The sequence below is a fragment of the Lutra lutra genome, chromosome 6, assembly GCF_902655055.1.
Source record: "Lutra lutra chromosome 6, mLutLut1.2, whole genome shotgun sequence".
Taxonomy (NCBI): Eukaryota; Metazoa; Chordata; class Mammalia; order Carnivora; family Mustelidae; genus Lutra; species Lutra lutra.
The window spans coordinates 138,313,586-138,335,211 of record NC_062283.1 but is presented as its reverse complement, the minus strand read 5'-3'; the positions used below and the strand labels follow the sequence as shown (position 1 = coordinate 138,335,211).

General features: G+C 44.9%; 1 protein-coding gene across 1 annotated transcript in view; it reads right to left on the bottom strand.

The window, feature by feature from the left end:
* MTHFD1L (methylenetetrahydrofolate dehydrogenase (NADP+ dependent) 1 like) overlaps positions 1-21,626 on the bottom strand; it is a 190,611-nt gene that overhangs the window by 60,554 nt on the left and 108,431 nt on the right. The window contains exons 21-24 of the mRNA XM_047733489.1: positions 15,512-15,651; positions 10,127-10,168; positions 9,174-9,274; positions 8,450-8,627 (exon numbers count right to left, since the gene is read on the bottom strand). Of these exons, the coding sequence (XP_047589445.1) occupies positions 8,450-8,627; positions 9,174-9,274; positions 10,127-10,168; positions 15,512-15,651 (461 nt within the window). The remainder of the gene's footprint in view (positions 1-8,449; positions 8,628-9,173; positions 9,275-10,126; positions 10,169-15,511; positions 15,652-21,626) is intronic.

The window sequence follows — 21,626 nt, the reverse complement described above, 5'->3', positions numbered from 1 at the left end:
CCTTGCTTATAAACCTCAACGTGTTAGGAGACTAGTACAAATGAATGCAGGGTGTGGTTTCGGTTCTATTTGCACATGCAAGGAGCCCTTGTTTTTACAAGTGTCTCTCTTTTTTGGCTGTTCAGCAGGGATCAGAAATTCCCTCACGCATCTCCTGGAGATGTGCTTCCAAAGAAAAAACTCTGGGTGTAAAAATCTCACTGAAGGGCACAGGACAATATAGGTGACCTCTGAGCACGGTGAGAGTTGGGACACTAATCGGCCTCGTCCCACAGTCAAAAACCCATTAATAACTTTTGACTCCTGCCCCTTCCCCCAAACTTAATGACTAACTGCTTACTGCTGACCAGAAGCTTAGTCCATAAAATAGCTGATTAACATGTATTTTCTAGGTTCCGTGTGTTACACACTGTATTCTTACAACAAAGTAAGCTAGAGAAGAGACAATGCTATTAAGAAAATCATAAGAAGAAAATACAGGGGCGCCTGGGTGGCTCAGTCATTAAGCGTCTGCCTTTGGCTCAGGTCCTGATCCTAGGGTCCTGGGATTAAACACTGCATCGGGCTCCCTGCTTGGTGGGAAACCCACTTCTCCCTCTCCCACTCCCCCTGCTTGTATTCCCTCTCTCGCTGTGTCTCTCTCTGTCAAATAAATAAAAAAATCTTTAAAGAAAGAAAAGAAGAAAATACATTTACAGAACTCTGCTGTATTTACTGGAAAAGATCAGCATGAGTGGAGCCAGAAGGTTCAAACCTGTGCTGTTCGAGGGTCAACTGTACTTAACGATGAAAGGAAACAGAAATCATTTTTTTTTTTTATAAAGAATGATTACTAAACAAGCCCCCAAACTCTCTAATACTGGAGTGACTGAAAGTCCGTATGTTATTTTTCCTTAAAAAACCTGGAGTAGGTGTCTCCTTTGAAGTGGTATGTTGTATGTGGTACCTTTAAGGATAATATCTGTGATAATATCAAGTAACATTCCTTAAGTGGAGATGGATCCTGTTGCTACACAGTGGTCTCCTGTCACCTAAATTTACGTCAGAATGTCCAGGGAACGGATGGAGCGGTGGCAGAACGTGGCTGGCTAACATGTGGTGGGACACTGACAGGCCATTGTACATCCCTCAGCCTTTCTTAATTGGTCTGTGATTTTAGAGCCAAGAATGCATTTCTGGAAACTTCTATCTTAGTGACATGTCACGTTTCATGTTAGAAGAGAGCATTTAAATGAAATTAGAGGAATCCTTGTGGAATGCCCAGCTGAAACAGATAGAGACCTCCCTTCCTTTCCCATCAGGTGCTATTTCTAGTGTCCAGGCAACAAAGCTGGGACGTGCTCTGCTGGAACCACGTCGGGCGGAGCAGGATGCGTTGAGGAAGCCAGGATGGCTCTAACCACAGGCTCTGGTCTGATGAAACCTACCAGGTACCGATGAATGAAGTAGCCCGTGGGCTGACGGGGTACGTGAGACACTGCAGGCCAGATGAGACCTGACAGGAAACACAGAAGCCAGGGCTGAAACAGAATCTTAGTTTGATGGAGATCTGACGTGTGTCTGCAGAAGGGGGTGGTTTGGTTAAGGGGAGGCCATGTGGGAATTTGCTGCTGAATTGTGGAAAGGAGGCCAGGGACAAGAGGCTGATGATGGGCTTGAAGAAGCCTGGGTTCAAAGACCAGCGCTCGATCATAATAGAAAGCAGAACGCGAGAGAGTGTAGGATTTCTGAATGAGATGCCGAACTGTCTGGAAAATAGAAGGGGCCGCTTTCTACAGAACACTCCAAACATTCTGTTGCACAGCAAGGGGAGAGAGCTGAAATGTCAGTGGGAGCAGGCAGGCTGAGGGTAAGTCTGAAAAAGGGAGGAAGGAGCCAAAGGAGGTCAAAAGGCCTGAGAGGGGGGAGATAATAGTACAAGGACCAGGGCAAAAAAACACCAAAAAACAAACGACAAAAAAAAAAAAAACAAAGTCACCCCTTCTCCCTAACAGCAGTTTTTTTCTTCTTTTTTCCCAATTACTGGGAAATATAGAAGACATACAGAACATACATATCATTTTAAGTTTTAAAATCCTATCAATTATAACTATATATACAATGTGAGTACACTTAATGCCCTAGAACTGTATGTTTAGAAAATGGTTAAAATGGGAAATCTCACACTATATATATTTGTACCACAATTTAAAAAATTATATGTATACATATAGAAGTATTTATACATATCTTTATTTATTTATTTCAAATTTGAGGCTCTAGTTGCAAACGCCTGTAGGCCGATTGAAGGAGAGCTCACAAAATTACCGTAAGAACGGACGTATATTTCAGTTTGAATCATTAAGAAACAGAAAAAAATTCCTCAACAGCCAACCTAAATACCGCCCCCGAAGCCCCCTGCCTCAAACAGACCAGCAGGAGAGCAAACTCCCCCAAACACACTCAGAGATCAGGGACGCTGGCTGCCCTGGGCTCAGTCCTCTCTCCCGGCCGGGCTGGTCTGTTTTGATCTCCATCCAGTCCCCGCTGCGATCAAGAGAGTGGCTTCACACAAAGCACAGGAAAGACCTTTTAATAAAAACAAACACTGTCCTCTCTCGCTGTCAAGGTTATATCTCAAAATGTTTGCAAGGTTAGAGGAAGGATATGAAGATGATTTTCAACCTTAACTCCTGATTTCACAAACACGAGTCAGTCGGATTTGCAAGCTGACTTTCCGGGCCCCAGAGCCTTTGCACAAGTGACTGACTTTTTACTCTACCACTAATGGCTCCCAGTCCCATCTTCCTTTAATTTGGCGCCTTTCATTTCTCGGTACAAGAGAAAACTTGGCTTCTAATTCCTGGTTTCAACCCACGTGACCAGGAAACCAATTCTAGAGGCTAACACAGTCACCTGCATTACAAGACAATTTTTTTTTTAAAGTTTTATTGATTTATTTGACAGACAGAGATCACAATTAGGCAGAGAGGCAGGCGAGGGCGGGGGGAGCAGGCTCCCTGCTGAGCAGAGAGCCCGATGTGGGGCTTGATCCCAAAGGCAGAGGCTTTAACCCACTGAGCCACCCAGGCGCCCCTACAAGACAATCTTGAAGGTCAATTCAGGAAGTTTTCTCCGGAAGTGAATGTGAAGAGAGAGGGACCGCTAATCTTAACTGCCTGCTTCCTATGTTCCTGCATTCTACTCTGAGGCTTTCCATTTGGTCCTCATAGCCACTTGGGGCCGCTGGTGTCAATAACTGACACGGTTTTCTAGATAAAGAGGCTGAGGCTCAGGGGGAGGATTTAGCTTGCTCAAATCAATAACCACCACAGGAGGCCCAGGCAAGATTTAAACTTAATTCTCCATGACCTCCTTTCTTCTTTTAACTATAATATGTTTTTCCTTCCATCAAGTGCCCATTTGTTATGGGGCAAGTCCCTCACCTTCTCCAAGTGTTTGAAACATGGAGTTGAGCCCACACACCCCAAGGCACTGGGGGAGATGTGCTGGGAATAACGCATGGAACAGGGATTTGAAAGCTAATAAACCGTAAGATTCATCTTTCTTTCTGCCACTATTTTCCTATGTGCTTGTGGGAATAGAGCGATTATATGGGTCAACGATAAAGATTTAACTGTCAAAAGTCCCACTACAAAAGGGAAAGTTACAGAGCAAATGACTTCTGGGGGAGTGTGATCATCCCAAAGGGTTGTAAGGAAACCTTAGGAACTTAAGTTTAAACATACTTATTCTCACCAGATATATTTCCTTTAAACAATTAGGCCACTGCATCTTATTCCCTGTTTTATTATTTTATTTTTTTAGATTTTATTTATTTATTTGACAGAGATCACAAGTAGGCAGAGAGGCAGGCAGAGAGAGAGGAAGGGAAGCAGGCTCCCCGCTGAGCAGAGAGCCCGATGCGGGGCTCGATCCCAGGACCCTGGGAACATGACCTGAGCCGAAAGCAGAGGTTTAACCCACTGAGCCACCCAGGCACTCCTGTTTTATTTTTTATTAAAAATTAAAAAAAAATTATTTTTAAGTTATCTCTACATCCAACGTGGGGCTCAAACCCACAACCCCTGAGTTCAAGAGTTGCACGCTCCATCGACTGAGCCAGCCAGGTGCCCTTCTTATTCCCTGTTTTAAAAAGTTATTTTCAGAATTAATCGCCAGCTGCTCCCAGTTCCATAATCAAAAGTTGCCTACTTAAAAAAAAAAGTTTTCTACTCTTGAATTAGAGGCGACTCTGGGGGCACCTCTTAATCTTGGGGTTGTGAATTAAAGCCCTGCACTGGGGGTGCAGATTATCTAAAAATAAAATATTTTATCCTTTTTGAGAGAGAGTGAGCACTAGCGGGGGGTGGGGGTGGGGAGGGGCAGAGGGAGAGGGAGAAGCACACCCCCCACTAAGCAGGGAGCCTGATGCGGGACTGGATCCCAGAACCCCTGGGATCATGACCTAAGCCGAAGGCAGATGCTTACCTGACCAAGCCACGCAGGCGCCCCTAAAGGTAAAATCTTAAAAAAAAAAAAAAAAAAAAAAAAAAAGAAGCTACTCTGATAAAAGATGTTCAGAATTGTTGTCTGAAGAACAGTGGTTGCTTAACTCCATTTTCTGTCAAGTTCAGCATGGAAGCCCCCCAAGCCAGAACAGCCTGTTTCCTGCTTCAACTCTGGGCTCATCATCATCAAGCCTCTCACCCTGGGGGTTGTCCCACCCCACAGTATCTCTGAGGTCAAGTGTTTCTTCTCTCTAGCTGTTCCTCCTTCCACTGCGGTTTTGAGATGATTCCTACTTTCCATATGAAAGCATCACGTCCTGCGCTCCTACACTATGTCAGATGCCTCCACATGGTCTCAGGTGACCTTCTTCAGTAACACAGAACCAGGGCAGAAACAGGACGCCATCAGCCCTGCAGGGAATGCGTTCTTGGAGGAACACAGTCCGGGGAGATGGCAGAGGGCCCACAGGAGTCCAGACTGCACTGAGAAGTGAAGGCAGCGGGGTGATTTATCCAAAGTACTTTATTATTTCTTTTTTCCTGTACGGCAATCCCACACATATCAACCTGCCAAGCACGGAAGGGTTCGTTGAGGGGGAATGAAGAGTTTCAGGAAAACCATGAGTTAGTTTGTAAAGGTTCGCCAACACGATATAAGAAATGGCGAGGGAAGAAAAGTTTGAGCTGTGTTACGGACTGCACCAAGGAATACCGATTTCTAGACAAGATTCTAAATGGTCTTCTATTATCTAAAATCATCTTGCCAATGTGAGGAACACAGCTCTTAGGGAGGCAATACACAGTGAAGCAATCATTCTTCTCGTTGTGCAGTGATATGCTGAGATGCTGCTGGTTCTCTAATAAATAATTATACGATCCACATCTAATTTCTGTGTTATAAGAAAAGGGAGAAGAGTATGCTGCCAAAGGAGGCAAGAATCCTAGCAAATGCAGGACTTTAGTCCACAGTATAATAAATGTCCCCCCTATTTATAGGAAAGCGGACATTTTAACAGCATTATCTCCATGTGGATGGGAATTCAGAAAGAAAATTAAAATACTGGAAAGGAAAGGGATTCATTTTTGGGGTAGTGCCTATGTGAGACAGTGTAACTCAGAAACACTTCTCTTAACTCACTTTCTTTTCACTTGGGAAGGTTTCCTTAAAAAAAGCCCTACTGGGGCTCCTGGGTGGCTCAGTGGGTTGAAGCCTCTGCCTTTAGCTCAGGTCATGATCCCAGGGTTCTGGGATCAAGCCTTGCTCCGGGCTCTCTGCTTAGCGGGGAGCCTGCTTCCTCCTCTCTCTGCCTGCCTCTCTGCCTGCTTGTGATTTCTGTCTGTCAAATAAATAAAATCTTTAAAAAAAGAAAAAGAAAACAAAAGAAAAAGAAAAAAAGCCCTACTTTGTGAAATCCTCCATTCAGAAACTGCCTTTGCCACTCAGAGTGGGCTGGTTCCAGATCAGATGGCAATGGTCGGAGGCTCCTAGAGCAGGCCAGAGAGAGCGAGGCCCTGACGGTGATTTGTGTGAGAGGGCCCAGGGCGGGGACAGGCACTGCAGACCACCAGGCAGACTCGCCAGGGCAGAAAGCCTTGGGAAGGAGCACAGAGCATCCAGGCTGGCCCCCATGGGATGGTCCCTTTCGGAACGCCCACTGCTCAGGCACGCATCTAGCTTCTGCTTCCTTCTTCAGGGTCAGAGAACGAACTTCTTCCAGCTACACCATTTTTCTTTATGTAGAACCCAGGTCTCCTCCCTCTACGGATCCTCACCCCCTACCCCCAACCCCATAACCCAGAACACGTCTGTCTCTTGTTCATGACATGGTCCTTCCACATGATAAACCTTCTGTGGTCTAACCATCCCCAATTCAGTCCTGAAATTCTTCCATCCACATACATTTATGGAATGCCCACAATGCCCCTCACTTTGTATGGATCCTATGCCTGTCACCACTGTCCTTCCTCTGTGGGCAGGTCCCCCCGTTAAGGAGTAGTTCCCCCTCCTTGACCCCCGCTTTCGGACACAGGCTGAATTCTGAAAAACAGAGCAGGATGATCACCTCCATCCTTCCATATACTCTCCCAGCTCTGTGTCTTTCAGGGTACAGGACACTGGGCAGTTGGGCAACATCCTTTGACTCTAGTTTCGGGATGTATAAATGGGGCGAATACCATCCGTTCCTACTCAACACGGAGGCCGAGGTGAAAGCAGCTAACAAGCACGAGGTGCCCCCATGCCTGGCACCCAGCAAGCCCTCGGGGAGTGTGAGGCTTAGCAATAAGACTAATGTCAAGCTGCTGGATGACGGGACTCTGAACTTCGATAATGCCGCTTGTCCTCTATGCCCCTATGCTGTTGGTTTATGCATCTGAGCTGGAAGGAGGAGCGATGTTAATGTCCGTGACATCTGAGAGACCCACAGGGTGTGCGAGGGATGAAGGACTGGGAGAAGCAGCCACCGGCTTAAATGCTGAGCGCTCTGACAGTCACGGGCTGTTGATGGGGACAAACCCAGCAGCCAAAGCCGAAGCTGCAAGAATTCAAAATAGAGGTGCGGGCGGGTGCCGCGATGAACGGAGGGAGGTCCTGGGAGGTTCAGATTTCCTGACTGAAGGCTCCTTACGCAGCTGTTTAAAAATGCATTAGCCGGTCGACCAACTCTACTTCTGGGTGGATGACCCAAAGGACTGAGAGCAGACTCTTAAAGAGCTATTTTTATACACGTGTTCAAAGCAGCATTTTTTATAAGTCAAGAAGTGTAGTTAGCCAAAACGGCCACCGACGGGTGAGTGAATCGACAAAATGTAACCTACACACGCAATGGCAGGGATGTGCAAAAACACGGGTGAACCCTGACATTACTCTGAGCAAATGACGGAGACCGAGCGTTTGCACGCCCTGCCCCCCGTTCATCTGCTGAAGACCGACTGTCAATGTGATCAGTGTTAGGGGACATGGGGACTTTGGGGGCAACTAAGTTGATGGAATTAGGATGGGGGGCTTTCAGGGTGATGAGGTGATGGGACCGGAACCCTCATGAATGGGATTAGTGCCCCCCTAAAACAGAAACTAGAGACCCCACTTCTCTTTCACCTGAGGAGACGGAGGTGCATGACAGAGGAAACCAGCCCCACCAGACGCCTGCCCAAGCCTTGACCTTGGACGTCCCAGCCTCCAAAACTGTGTGCAATGAACTTCTACTGTTCACTGGCGACCCCGTCTGAGCTGTTTCTTCCAGCAGCATGAAAGGACCCAGATGGAGAATAAGCCCGTCATGAAAAAGACAAGAACTGGATGGTTTCACTAATATGAGATACACAGACCAGTCAGACTCATAGAGACAGAAAGTGGAAGGGTGGCTACCAGGGGTGGGGGTGGCGGTGGGGAGCTGGGGTTTAACGGGTGTAGAGTTTAGGCTTTGCAAGGAGCTCTGGAGATGGGGGAGGGGGCTGCACCCCAATGTGAGCGTACTTAATGCTACTGAGCTGTACACCCCAACATGGCAGAGACGGTGAGTGACAGGTCATGTGTATTCTACAACTAAATGTATTTTATAAATATCATACATACAGCTCCAGAAAACCAGAGTGAAAGACGAGAACCATGGCAGAGACGCGGAAAACACTGCCCCTGATTTCACAAGCCTTAAGAAGTCGCTCAAAAGACCAAGCCCTGAATGCATTAGCTGTTCAACCCCGTTCCCCAAAGCCGTCCTCGCTGAGGCCTGCTCCTGGAGAGTAGAGCGGAGCTTTGAGAGCACAGGTCCTGGGGCAGGGAGAGCTTGTGTCCTTGGCCACCAGCATTGGGCAGGTGGCTCAACCCTCTTCCCCTGCAGCTTCCATATCTGGAGGGTTGCTGTGGCCAATAAACAGGACGAGCACTGCCAAACTCTCCGCACCGGCCCGATGCACGGTGCGGGTGGGAGAAACGCCGCTCTCACGGCCACTGAGCTTACCTGAACGTCATACAGGAACCGGAAGCGGCTGCCCTTGTTGGCGGCGTCCCTCACAGCCCGAGCCAGCTCCACGGACCCCTTCCCGCCGACGGCCCAGTGATAGCAGGGGACCGCATCAAAGGCTCCAGCCCTCCTCGCGAGCTCACAAACTAAGTCAATCTCGGCGCGGGTGTCGGTCCTGGTGATGAAAACGTTTGCGGTTTTGCATCTGTATTCATTTAGTGATGTTTTTAAAGAAAGACTAACCGTTTATACAGAACTTTGCTCCCTAACACTGCATATATTTTCAACATCAAAAGTGGTTACATTGTGTTTAAATAAATCAGACTTAAAGGAAAGCATTGGGGGGAGGAAGAAAAGCCTCTCCAACCGGACTCAAATATTTCAAGTTAAGGGTTTTATTGAGAAAATTCCATAATGTAACCCTTTGATCATCCACAGTCTTTCACACAGAAACGCTGGGTGGAATTAAAAAAATAAATAAATAAATAAGAGCCAAGGAAAGGTTAACTCACTATATAGATTTCATTTCCCATAAACATTTGAGAGATTTCTGCTAAAATGAAACCAACCCAACCCAACTCCAACAAACAGACAGAAGGAGCAGAGTATTTCTATATAGTTTCAGATGAAGCCTTCGAAAGACCAAACTCCCTCCAGGCACCCAGAGAGTTCACAGGGTGGCCGGCAAGAGGACCACATGCGAAGCAGTGGCTTCACTTACTTGAAGACATTCAGAGCCACGATAACGGGGACCCCGAAGAGCTGAGCAATCTGGATCTGCTTCTGAAGGTTACAGCAGCCGTCTGCCACCAGCTGGATGTTCTGGAAGGAAACCAGACCCCCATGAATGCCTCCCACCAAAGCTGCCAAACTACGCTGGCAAGTCCACTCTGGCAGGTTCTGCTTCCATCCCGCTCCCTTTACTGTCCTAAGAAGCCGTGAAATAAGCCCATAAAACACGTTTTCCTCCAAGAAAAGGTGGCGTACAGAAGGAGGAGGCTCAGAGGCAGAATAATTTCTGAAACCTTTCTGGGTCCAATGGTGTACCGGGGTCCTGGGCCAGGCGGCTAGTCCTGCTGCTGGCTGCTGGCCGGGGCATAAGCAATGAGCCTGCTCTCTGTAGGTTGGGAGACAGGAGGGCACAGGGCCCCGGGGAGGGTGAGGAGTGTGGGTCAGCCATTCTGGGCTCAAATCCCTGGTGCCACCTGTAGGAGCAAAGAGGTACTGTCGCCAGTAAATCAAAGTCTACCCAAGAGTTGAGGAACTCAAGCGAGTGATAAAGCCAACTGTATATGCTCCAAAAGGCAGCTCCCCCCACCCCCCAGCAGAAGAATACGAAGGTATAAGCTTCATGTTTGTGTCTGTGCTGGAGACTGGGCTCCTGTTCCGATGGCTGCTCAGAGGGCAGGAAACAGTACGTACATGAAGCCTACAGTCATCATTTCTTTTTTCTTTTTTTTTTGTTTTTTTACAGTCATCATTTCTTGAGAATGGAAAGTTAACTGAATGGACTTTATCCCTCGCCCCCACTCATTTCCTCTGGGATCATGAGAGAAGTGGTTTTCAAGAGGCCACTGGTGGAGGGCTCATTCATGACTGAGATCCGGCGGCAGGGCCGCGGTTCGCTGGATTTAAACGGTTCTGCGCAGACGCCTCCAGGGCACCTGTCCTTACCTCCTCGGTGTACTCTTTCTTTAGCGGGACCCCAGCAGTTACCTGAGACAAGAAAAGGCAAAAATGAAGGGAATAAACCCATGAGAATGCTTGTTCTGATACTTGTCGCATGTAAGAGTAGCCAGGTAGATTGAATTTCTAGCCGCTTCGGGGAAAATGCATGCGAATGAGCCCTACTGGATTGCAGTGTTTGCTTCTGTAGGGGCTGAAGGACCTCCTTTCTCCCGCCCTCTCTCCTGCCTGCACACCTGCACCCACCTCCAATACTGTGCTCGCCCGGCAGGTGCACAGCCCCCACTTCTGTCACTCATCTCCTGAACCCACTTCCATGGAAGCCAAATACATCCACAAAGGCATGGCCACGGTAGTGGGGAACTCTCAGAGCACATGCCTTTTACTGAACTGCGCCCAGCACACTTTTCACATTTGCTGAAAAGCCCAAATATATTGAAAAGACTTGAGTGGATCAGACAAGGGTAACTCGCTTGGAAACCAGCAACTTGCCCATGTGTTTGCCAATCTGGGGGCTTGGTTTTCTTATCTTTAAAAAAAATAAACAGCAGTTAATTGGCATCATACTAAACACTGGAGTGAAGAAGATTTATTTATTGTTACTGGGAATCCTGACCAATTTATCCTGCCCCCTTTGTTTTTGCTTAAAAAAAAAAGCTTACTCTGATAAAGATCTGAAGGAAAAACAAATCATGGTCACTTTTCAGAAAGCTGCATTTAAAAAGCACAAAATGTGCTTTTAAACCAACAACTGGCAGCCCCAGCTGAACATAAGAGTCTTACTGGAAGCTTTTAAGAAACACTGATGTCTGTCTGGGCTCCACCCAGGCCAATTTAACCAGGATTTCTGGGAGTGAGACCCAGGATCAGTAACACTGAGAAACTCCCCAGGTGATCCTAACTGGAGCCAATATTGAGAACTTTCTCACTGGTGCCCATTATCCTAGCATAAAATGAGACTTATAATTTGAATGAAACCTGACTTATACAAGGTGTACCATCATTCTCAATAAATTCTAAATAATGTTAAAGTAATTGCCATTACTCTTCCCTTTGGGTGGGCCCATTTCTCACAACAACATAGGGGGTGGCAAGGGCAGTTTAAAGATGGAGTACTAAAATTGAGTAAGTAATATAATTTGTAATATTAATAGATTAAAGAGAAAAACCATACCATCTCAAGAGATAAAGAAAGTCATTCAATATTTATTTAGAATAAAAACTTGACAAAATAAGAAGAGAAGCCAGTTTCCTTAATTTGATAAAAAACATACACTACAAACCTATAGAAAAATCGTATATTAGTTAAGAAGTATTAAACATATTCTCTTTTAGATCAGGATAATAAAAGGAGGCCCACTATTACCACTCCTACCTAACACTGCACTGCCAGCTAGAAAGACCTGGTTAGTGACAAGAAAAAAGCACAAAGATTAGAAAGGAAGAAACAAAACTGTCATTATTTTCAGACATGATTGACCACATGGAACTCTCAAGTGTCTACAGGTAAATCAGTACAATTTAGAAGACAATTTTAAAGTCACAGGGATGTAATGTATAGTCTGTAACTACAGTTAAGAATACTGTACTGCATACTTGAAAGTTGCTGAGAGTAGATTTTTTTTTAAAGATTTTATTTGAGATAGAGAGAGAGGGAGAGAGAAAGCCCATGTGCACAGGCAGGGGGGAGGGGCAGAGGGAGGGAGACGTAGACTCCCTGCTGAGCAGGGAGCCCGCTATGGGCTCAATACCAGGACTCTGAGATCATGACCTGAGCCGAAGGCAGACACTTAAACAACGAGCCACCCAGGGTGCCCCAAGATCATAGAAGCCCTCGTTGCAAGAAAATTCTTGTAACTATGCCTGGCGACCGATGCTAACGAGACCTGTGATCCTTTTGTAATGGACACAAGTGTCCAATCATTCTATTTGACACTTAAAACTAATGTAAGGTTTTGTGTCAATGACACCTTAATTTTAAAAAGTCAGTGGATATAAAAACAGTATATAAGAATCCAGCACTGGGTGTGGTGCAAAAATAATGAATACTGTTATGCTGAAAAAATAAAAAAACTAAAAAAAAAAAAAAAAAAAAAAAAAAAAAAGAATTCCTAAGCAACCTGTTACACTATACAAAAATGTAAAGTACACAGTAACAAATCCATAAAAAGATGGAGAAGCCCTTTGTCAAATAAACTGTAAGTCATTACTAAAATACACTTAAAAAGACCCAAATCAGTGAAGAGGCGTCCCATGATCTTAGATGGCAACCCAGCAAATATCCTCTTGGCACGATTCCCTTCCAGGAAAAATGCTGAGAAGATTCTTTATGGAGGTTTATGAGCTGATTCTAAAATACATATGGAAGCCAAAAGGACCGATACCAGGCCAGGCGTGCATGCAGAAACAGAACACCCGGGTGTGGAGTTTGCCATAAAGGCTACCAGTGCGGCACAGACCCAATGATATGTAAGCAGACCAGCGGAGCTGAAGAGAGATCCCAGAAAAAGACCTACACATTTATCACCAAGTAGGCATAAAGAGCAGACAGAAGGAGGGCCTATTTAAATAAACAGTACTAGACCAACTTGTTATTAATATTAAAAAAAAAAAAAAAAAGAAAGAAAAGAAGATCTGGTGATTGCCCTGTCCATGAAGAGCAGTAGCAACGGGCAGGATGGCTAATTTTAGGTATCAGTTCATGCCACAGGGTAGCAGACAGTTGGTCCAACATTATTCAGAATGTTTCTGTGGGGTGTTTTGGGGGTTATTCTCTTAAATTAGTGGACGCGGAGTAAAACAGATCTATGCCCTGCCTTTCTGTCCCACCCACACCACATGGCTAGTCTGTATCCGGTCCGTTGAAGGTCCTAATAGAAGAAAAAGATTGTGTGCCAGAGGAATTCTCCAGCGGACTGCCTTTAGAGTAGGACTGGAACTGGAAAGAAGCCCTCCTAAAGCTCTAGCCTGGTGAGCCACTCTATAGATTTTGGCCTTGTCAGCCTCCATAGACTGACAATGTGTGAGCCAATTTCTTACAGTAAATCTCTTTTGGCATGGATACACAGTGTATTGGTTCTTAATACAATGTATTTAAAGAATTAATTGTAAAGGACATCAAGGATCCATCAGTATAACAATATTAGTTCCTACACTGCAGCATGAATGGTCAGCACTTTGGAAGACAGGATATGAATTTAAAATTATTGGGGCTAAAATGGGCAAGTTCAAGGAGGACAGGATTTTCCACGGCACAAATTATGGAAAAAAAACAAGCTGGATAAACATAAGAGGCCGCTATGGTTATTTGTGTAATGATATCCAAAGGAAGTAGAAATTATAATGGATCAAAAACATTACCACAGAGTTGTTTCAAGTACGAAGGAAAGACACTGAGAAGGATAATAGAGAGTATAGGATTAAGAAGATGAAAGTTCATCTATTATTTAGTTGTTGAAAACATTTCCTGGATACAGACTCTGCCAGGCATTAGGGATACACACATTAATAAGACATAGTCCCTTATCTCAAGGAATTCAGAGTAGAGAAGAGAGACACACACAGAGACAGTCATAAAACAGTGCAGTGGGGAAGGCTCTTCTGGAGCTCGGGAGAGGGATACTAAGCTCTGCCAGGCTTCCCGCTCCTTTCTTTTTATCATCCTCTGCCCAGATCTGTGCCTACCCCTTGTGAGTCCTGTTACAATCACTGGGCCGGAAACATGATGTGAAGTAGAAGGCGTACAAAAGAGTAAGGTCAGAGGGAAAAGCAACCTCTATAAAACAAGCACATACATTAAGATGAACTAAAACAGGATTATAAATCATGTAGAGAATTTTTAATGAGACAGATAGGAGAGTATGGAAAAACACTCAACTAGAACTCAAGAGACCTTGAGTCTGGTTAGTCCCCTAAGATGGGATGATACGAAACAAATCAGTGAGTCTTCCTCTTAGCTTAGTCATTTCATCTTTATAAGGACTGAGCCAGACTCAATCTCTAAGCCCTTTCTAGTATCAAAACACTTTGGTTTTAGAACATTCAGGGTGCGAAACAGTGAGGGAGAATTTCAAATGCATTGTATGGAAGCAGAAATAGTTTTTTGAAAAGGGAAATTGGTATACAGATTCAAAATCTGAGGTTCAGGAGTCTTGTAGCAACAAATGGTGTTTTGAACAAACTCAGAACTCTTCAGGATCGACTGCTTAATAATATACATTTTGTCAATCTTACATTTGAATTAATGATGAAGCTTTAGCCAACAATGAACTACCGAAGTGTTCGTTATTACTAGTGGATTTGGGATTCAATGTTTACCCTTCATTAACGCTCAGCTCTGCCTGGTGGACAGAGAAAGGAATTTGGATCTAAACCTCAGACTTAGGATCTGGCTCTCGGCAGGCCTGGTCACACTGCTCACATTCTCCAAACTGGTTGAACCTCAAATCCCTTCTCTATAAAATGGCATAAAATAACGTCAGACTCTCCTAGGACAAAGAATTGCTAAAATGATTATACAAGGCCCATTAGAGACATATTTCATGAGGGCGAAACTGTTACTTGTTCCTGCTGCGTAATAATCATTGATTATGTGGCTTTTGTATACACAGTATTACCAATTAAGCAATCTGATTTGGTAGTTTGTCTAATGTAACAACAGTATAACTAATAACGACGCTCCAACTTATTTTATTTCAAAGATGAAGTATGTTACTCAGTATAACATTTCTTATTCTCCCTTTGAAAAAAAAAAACTAAAAATGAAAAAAGAAAAACATTTTCTTTCAAATGTGTGTGAATTATGTATATAAGGCAGGTTAATATCAAAAGTCTGTTAAAAAAAATGTTAAAACAGGGTGTCTTTTCCAAGCAAAGCTCTTTTAGAAATAATTCAGTGCCATAACAGAGCTATAAAATGAAATCAGAATAAGCAGAAACAGAAGGAAAATGGTTCTGGAGGAAATCTGATGAGACAGTGCAGTGAACCAAAAAAACTGTGTATACAAACACTAACAAACCTCACCCACAAAAGAAATCACTCTAATCCTTAAGTTCTCTGCTCAGGAACAAGAGCTTTCAGCCTCCCGTCACCATGAGATTATAAAATGTTGACCTGAGTTTCAGGTATAAATCTTAGGACTAAAAGGTGGTCACACTCTGCTCCTTCCCAAAATACTGCTTTGAAATGACTGTGTGAGAGTCCCCGTTTACTTGAATTTACCAAATGGCCAGAGCCTTACAAGGGTGATTTGTAAAAAAGGAGACATATAAAAATACCACAGCTATGGAGCAGGTCTGAAGCTTTCCAAAGCGGAATTCTGCTTCATCTGAATTTTAAAACGTGTTTTACTGGGAAGGAAGCAGGGGACTTACGCTCGGCCCGCCTCCGTGCATCTTCAGAGCTCGCACCGTCGCCACCAGCACGACCGCGTTGGGCACCAGGCCAGAAGCTCGGCACTTGATGTTGAAAAATTTCTCCATCCCGATATCAGCACCAAAGCCAGCTTCAGTTACTGTGGAGAATCAAGGTGGAAACTTGTTATCAGCTTCTCAAAACAAGAGCAGGTTTTGGCAATCCTCGGTATGACTCCGGTTCAAAGGACAGCTGAAGCGGCCACCACCTCCAGGCTGCTCCCCTGCATTGCATCTTGTTCCTACGCAACGGTAAAATGATTCTCCCGTAGGCAGAGAAAACCTTCCACTTCCCTACGCTCTCTAAAAAGATGGCTCTCCACTCTGCTTTAGGCCACCATGCCTTAAGGATTCATCGCCAAGGGCAAGATTCTTCTTCCGCTATGGCCACCCAAAGCAAAGCATTTACCACAGATGGGACTGTCAACTTTTAAATTCTGTTCCAGATTGTATCAAAGGGCATTGTTAGCATGATTACCATCGAAGAACCTTTTTACTTTTGTACAACATGCACTGAATCATTTATTCAATGCCACCCGGTCATTTCTGTCCATTGACAAAATTCAAGTTAGTTGAGTGGCTTAAGAAGATGAATCATCAGGCTTGATAAGACAGCAACCTTCTTGCATAAGCACAGATGACAGTCACCTTCAGCCAGGCCCTCTCCTGCCCCAAATTGCTAGAGATGTTCTTGTGGAGGTAGCTGAGGCGCACATAACTTTGCCTTCCCACACATTTTAACAAGAATTCAGAAAATAAAATCATGAAGTGTCGCATAATAATTTCGAATTCTAAGTACACCAGCCCATCGTTCTAATTCTTTATGGTTTCCTTTATGTACTTCATATGCTTGTAAATTCTTACACAATAGGTAGAATTTTGTAGTTTGCCCCTTTGCTTTAAAATTTTCAGAGTTTTCTTCCTGTACTGCAAGCTTTCGAAATTTATGATCTTAAGTGGCAGCTTATAACTTTTTTTTTTTTTTTTTAGTTTATAACTTTGTTAGGTGGATGTATCAAGATTTACAAAATTGTTCCCCCTGCTATTAGACATTTGGGTTGTTTCCAATATAAATAATGCTATAAAATATCTGTGCAGATGAGATTTAGCCTCTTTCAAATTATATTCTTGGACTAAATTCCCAAGGGTGAGAGAACGGTGCCAGAGGATGTAAAAAATTTTTATGACTGCTGATATGCTTTTGACAAATTGAAAAATATTTCTCTAAAAAAATTCAATTTGGAATGAATTTAGCTATAAAGTCACTATGTCCTTTATTTTATTTTCTTTGAGTAAATGACACAGCAGAATGAGCATTCCTTTTTACCACTATTTGGGACAATTCTAGTGATTTGATCAGTGGTGGTCAAAACCAGAGAAGATCACGGACAGTAACGATCTCTATCTCAGGGGTCCCCTGGGAAAAGCCGTGGTGACTTTAGCATGGGAGTGGTACAGTGGCCCACAGAAGAGGGATGTTCAGTTGGTTTTGTCAAAGGTCATTACAGAGTGGGCTCCCAGAAGAGGAATGGTGACCATCCTCCTGGTTAGTATCAGGCAGACTAGATCCAGTCCGGACAGCTGTGCACGCGAGCTGTCAGCTGAACAGTGACAAGCAGCAAGTGAATGCTGGTGAGTTACTTAACCTACTAGAATCTCAATGTCCTCATTTGACTTGCTGGGGGATTTAAGCGAGATAACACATGTCAAGTACTTCGTTACTGCCTTATGGTGGGTAGCAGGCACCCACAAAAATGGTCCGCATCACTGTTACCAAGAGAACAACTCTCCCACTTGCTAGAAATCATACTCAATTCTTAAGCATTTAGCCAATTCCTGCTACGCCCAGGCATTTTGCTCAGGGGGTAGTGGCCCAGGATTAGGGTCCCTAACGTGAAGCACTCCAGAGAGCTGAGGGGAGAGACGGTCTGCTATTGGACCAGAGGGAAGGAGGCGCGGTGCGGGGAGGGATGGAGGCTGCGGGGTAGGGCTGGAGAATGGGGATGATGGGAGTCAGGCTCTGAGGGACACAGGATCTCTCCAACCAGAGAAGTAAGGAGTTGTGGGTGGAGAGAGGGGCTTAGGGAGGAGTGAAAGGATTCGCAGGCAAAGGAGAGAGCAAGAGCGGAATTGATTTGGGAAGAGAAGAGAAATGATCCATGATGACCGGAGGAGTCTGTTACCTCAACCAACACAACCTGTTCTCTGGGCTGATCAGCTCTGAGGGGCAGGGAGTCAAGCAGCAAGTGTGCGTGTGTGTGTTTTCAATGCTGTTATACTGAAGAAATTGCTCGGTGTTGCTACACACATGACTGTGTGCAGTGTTTGATCAAGGTCTTTCCAGCCGGACGCCTGTTTCCACTTGAAGCTCCTGTATTAGACCAAGCTCCAAGATGAAAGGGGGCATGTCTGTGTGAGACACAGACCCTGCAAGGCATATAGTAGGCACTGATGAACTTGTGCATCTCTAAAACAAAACAAAAGGGCAGCGGGAGGATAGCAAAGTTTTCTAACACTTGGCCACAACAATATGAAGAGCACAGTTCATTTAAAATCCTTTCATTCTGCTGAAAAGCTGCAAGCTCACTTCACAATCCACCTCTTCCCCTCCTTAAACTTCAGCATGTGGTGGCCACGCTCTCCTCCCTTCAACAGCTCATTACTGCCTCAAGGAAAACATCCAAGTTCCTTATCATTAAAACTAAGGCCACCCCGAAGTAACCTCAAGTACACGCCCACGTCCACGTTCACTCTGCCTGAAATCTGGTTCTTCACTAATATCGAGTTTCCTGCAGAGCTCGCACGTACTGTGTTTGTCATCTCCGAGCCTCCTCCAGACGGGAACAACGGGAACGTTCCTCTCTCCCACCTCTCTTCTTTAACTCACTGCCTCAGCCTCCGCTCAGATGTTCCAGAAGCTTGCCCGGATCCTCTCAGGGAGAGCTGACCGGCCCTGTGGTCTGCTCCTTTACCGTGCTCTCACCTCTCTCTGCATGTGGCGTCCCAACTAGACTTACATGGCCTCTCCCACTCAGAGACCAGGGACCATGTCCTACTCAGCTCTGTATGTCCAGTGCCTGTCACAGTACCAGGTGCACACGAATGAATGAATGATCAGAGATGTGAAGAAACCAGCGGAGTGCGATTCAGAGCCCGAGATGATCAAGTCCCGGCCGTCGTTCAGGGGAGACAGGTGGACACAAACAATAAAATTAAACAATGAAAAATGTTTTCCTATCACCCTATCATGCTTCCTTTTTCCCTACAGTAGCAAAACAGGCTTAACAAAAGGTATAAAGGTCATCACAGATAAAGGTATGACCATCGCAGATGGCTAAAAAGGCCAGCTAAGCTTAATTCCGTATCTGAAGAGACAAACTAGGGGCGAAAAAAAGGTAGTAACAAAGAACTGCAGTTGGGGAAGGAAACAGGATACAGTAATGGAGGTCCAGGGGCTACAGCTTCCAAATGCAAAGGAAATATGGAGGCAAAGAATGTGTAGAAAACAGAAGAAAGTGCCAGATTCTCACACTTCGCACGGAATACAGCATGGAATCATTTGTGTTATTTGTTTTCGAATACTGGGCTGCTAAGGAAAACAGAGCGTGGAGAAGGTGTGCTGGTGCACAATCGTTAATCACACACGTAAGCACCACTTCATAGGGGACAGCCACACGGGTCGGCTTGGGAACAGACGGTGCGCAGTGCTTTTATGTCTGTGTCTTGCGAATCTGTGGGTCTGGAAGCGAGCAGGGGACAGGCCACTCTCACTGATAGGTTCTGGTTCCCAGTCGCTCCCTGACAATGGTCAGCAGAGCACCCTGTAAGCTAACTATTCTCAGCCATCGGAAATAAGCAATTTAGTACTTACCCTATTTACGGCTTTTGATAAATTTCAAAGGACGTGCACACTTGAGAATTACTTACTGTTGATCTTAATAGGCACCTGTGCTTGAGTCACAAAGCAAAGACACTTACTACGACTTTGCATTCTTGAAAAGCATGTAACTGAGCCCTCTGAAAGCGGCATATTTAAAAAGGCTTGCAGGAAAATGCATGTGCCACAACAATTATGTGTCCTGGCAATCTCTCGGGGGCGGGGGCGTGCGGAGGTCATAGCTATTCACCTGACAGCAGGACGGAAAACAGGAAACTGATACTCTTCTGTGTAAGCACAGAGGCTGTTAGGTCGTGATTTGGAAGCAAGACTTGACTCCAACGTTATAACCCAAAATCTGTTCAGAAAGGAAGTGTCAGCGGGTCTGCGTTGGGAAGGGACTAGCTGTTTGGACAAAACCTGTGAGCACTTTCGCAGGAAACAGAGCTCAGCATGAAAACCAACACTGCACAACCAGGCACCTGCCTCCCGCGCCGCTCCGCAAGGAAGCCCCGAGCCACACTGGACGAACTGAGCAGAAATGACAATAAAACGTGACCGCAGGCACCTATCGAGTCTATGAAATTCTTCGATGAGGCAGAGAGATGATTTTTCTATATCAAATTATCTATCATGTGTCCAGTTTGCAGTACACAATGCACTGAAGATTTTATCACAATGAGGATGGGGATAAGCAAGCACCAATCAGCTGACTTACGAGAAAAAAAAAAGCATTTACATTACCACCTCACGGGGGGACCTAAAAATTATGGGCTCATAAAATTCTAGAGCTCTGGGGGAAGGCGCCTGGCCAGTGACCTTCCTGAGATGGTGTCCTGGGTCCCTTGGATGCTCAGCTCAGGGCTCTCTTCTGCATTACATGCTTTCTGTCCCTTGACATTCTATTTAAAAGCACTTTTAATTAAACACATGCATCTCAGCATTAAAGAAAAGCCTCCATTTTTTCTCATCTAACAATTACTGAACCTCTCTTATGCCGACTAGCTCTTAACCACTCCTGTATGTACTCACGTCTTCATTTATAATTTTTTTTTTTTTAAGATTTTATTTATTTGTCAGAGAGAGAGGAGAGCGAGCGAGCACAGGCAGACAGAATGGCAGGCAGAGGCAGAGGGAGAAGCAGGCTCCCCGCCAAGCAAGGAGCCCGATGTGGGACTCGATCCCAGGACGCTGGGATCACGACCTGAGCCGAAGGCAGCTGCTTAACCAACTGAGCCACCCAGGCGTCCCTCATGTCTTCATTTAGGGAGGAAACAAAGTCCATTTGTAACATGACAAACAGAAATGTGAATTGCCTCATTAAAAAGGAACATCTTTCTAACTGTCCCCATTGTACTTTTTCTTCCTTGAATTCCCTCTGGTATTTAACATTTTTTATTTACTTATCAGTACATAATAAATTTGAATTCATGTCTGTTTCACATTTACTTCTTTTAAGAAACATTTTTTATTTAAATTCAATTCAGTGGTCATATACTGCATTATTAGTTTGATGGGACATGCCCTGACTTCGGTCCTTGCTTTAGTACATTTATTGACCCTGTTGCTATGGAATCACAAACCTTAAGGACAGACCAGGTGTTCTCTAATGCGGGCTAATTCTGCCCCCATTCTCCCTCCCCCTACCCCAGATATTTGGCAATGTCTGCAGTCATTTTCTGTTGCTGTCACTGGCATCTAGGAAGTAGAAGTCAGGTTTGCTGCCAGATATCCTACAATGCACAGCAGCCTTACCAATCCCCCCTCTAAAAAAACCAAAAACCAGAATTATCCACTAAAATACCAACAGAGGTCAATACTGCTATGGTTCCAGCATGATGAAGGAGCCTTAAATGGTCTAGATACTCTTCCCTGAGAACGTTACAAATGCAGCAGATGCCGGAATAAAAAATTATATAAAACTGTTATGCTGGGGCACCTGGGTGGCTCAGTGGGTTAAGCCTCTGTCTTCGGCTCAGGTCATGATCTCAGGGTCCTGGGATCGAGTTCCGCATCGGGCTCTCCGCTCAGCGGAGAACCTGCTTCCTCCTCTATCTCTCTCTCTGCCTGCCTCTCTGCCTACTTGTGATCTCTCTCTGTGAAATAAATAAATAAAATCTTTAAAAAAAAAACAAAAAAACACAAAAAACTGTTATGCTAACGATACCTTTACATCCCGTAAGGTTCTGAAATAGGACA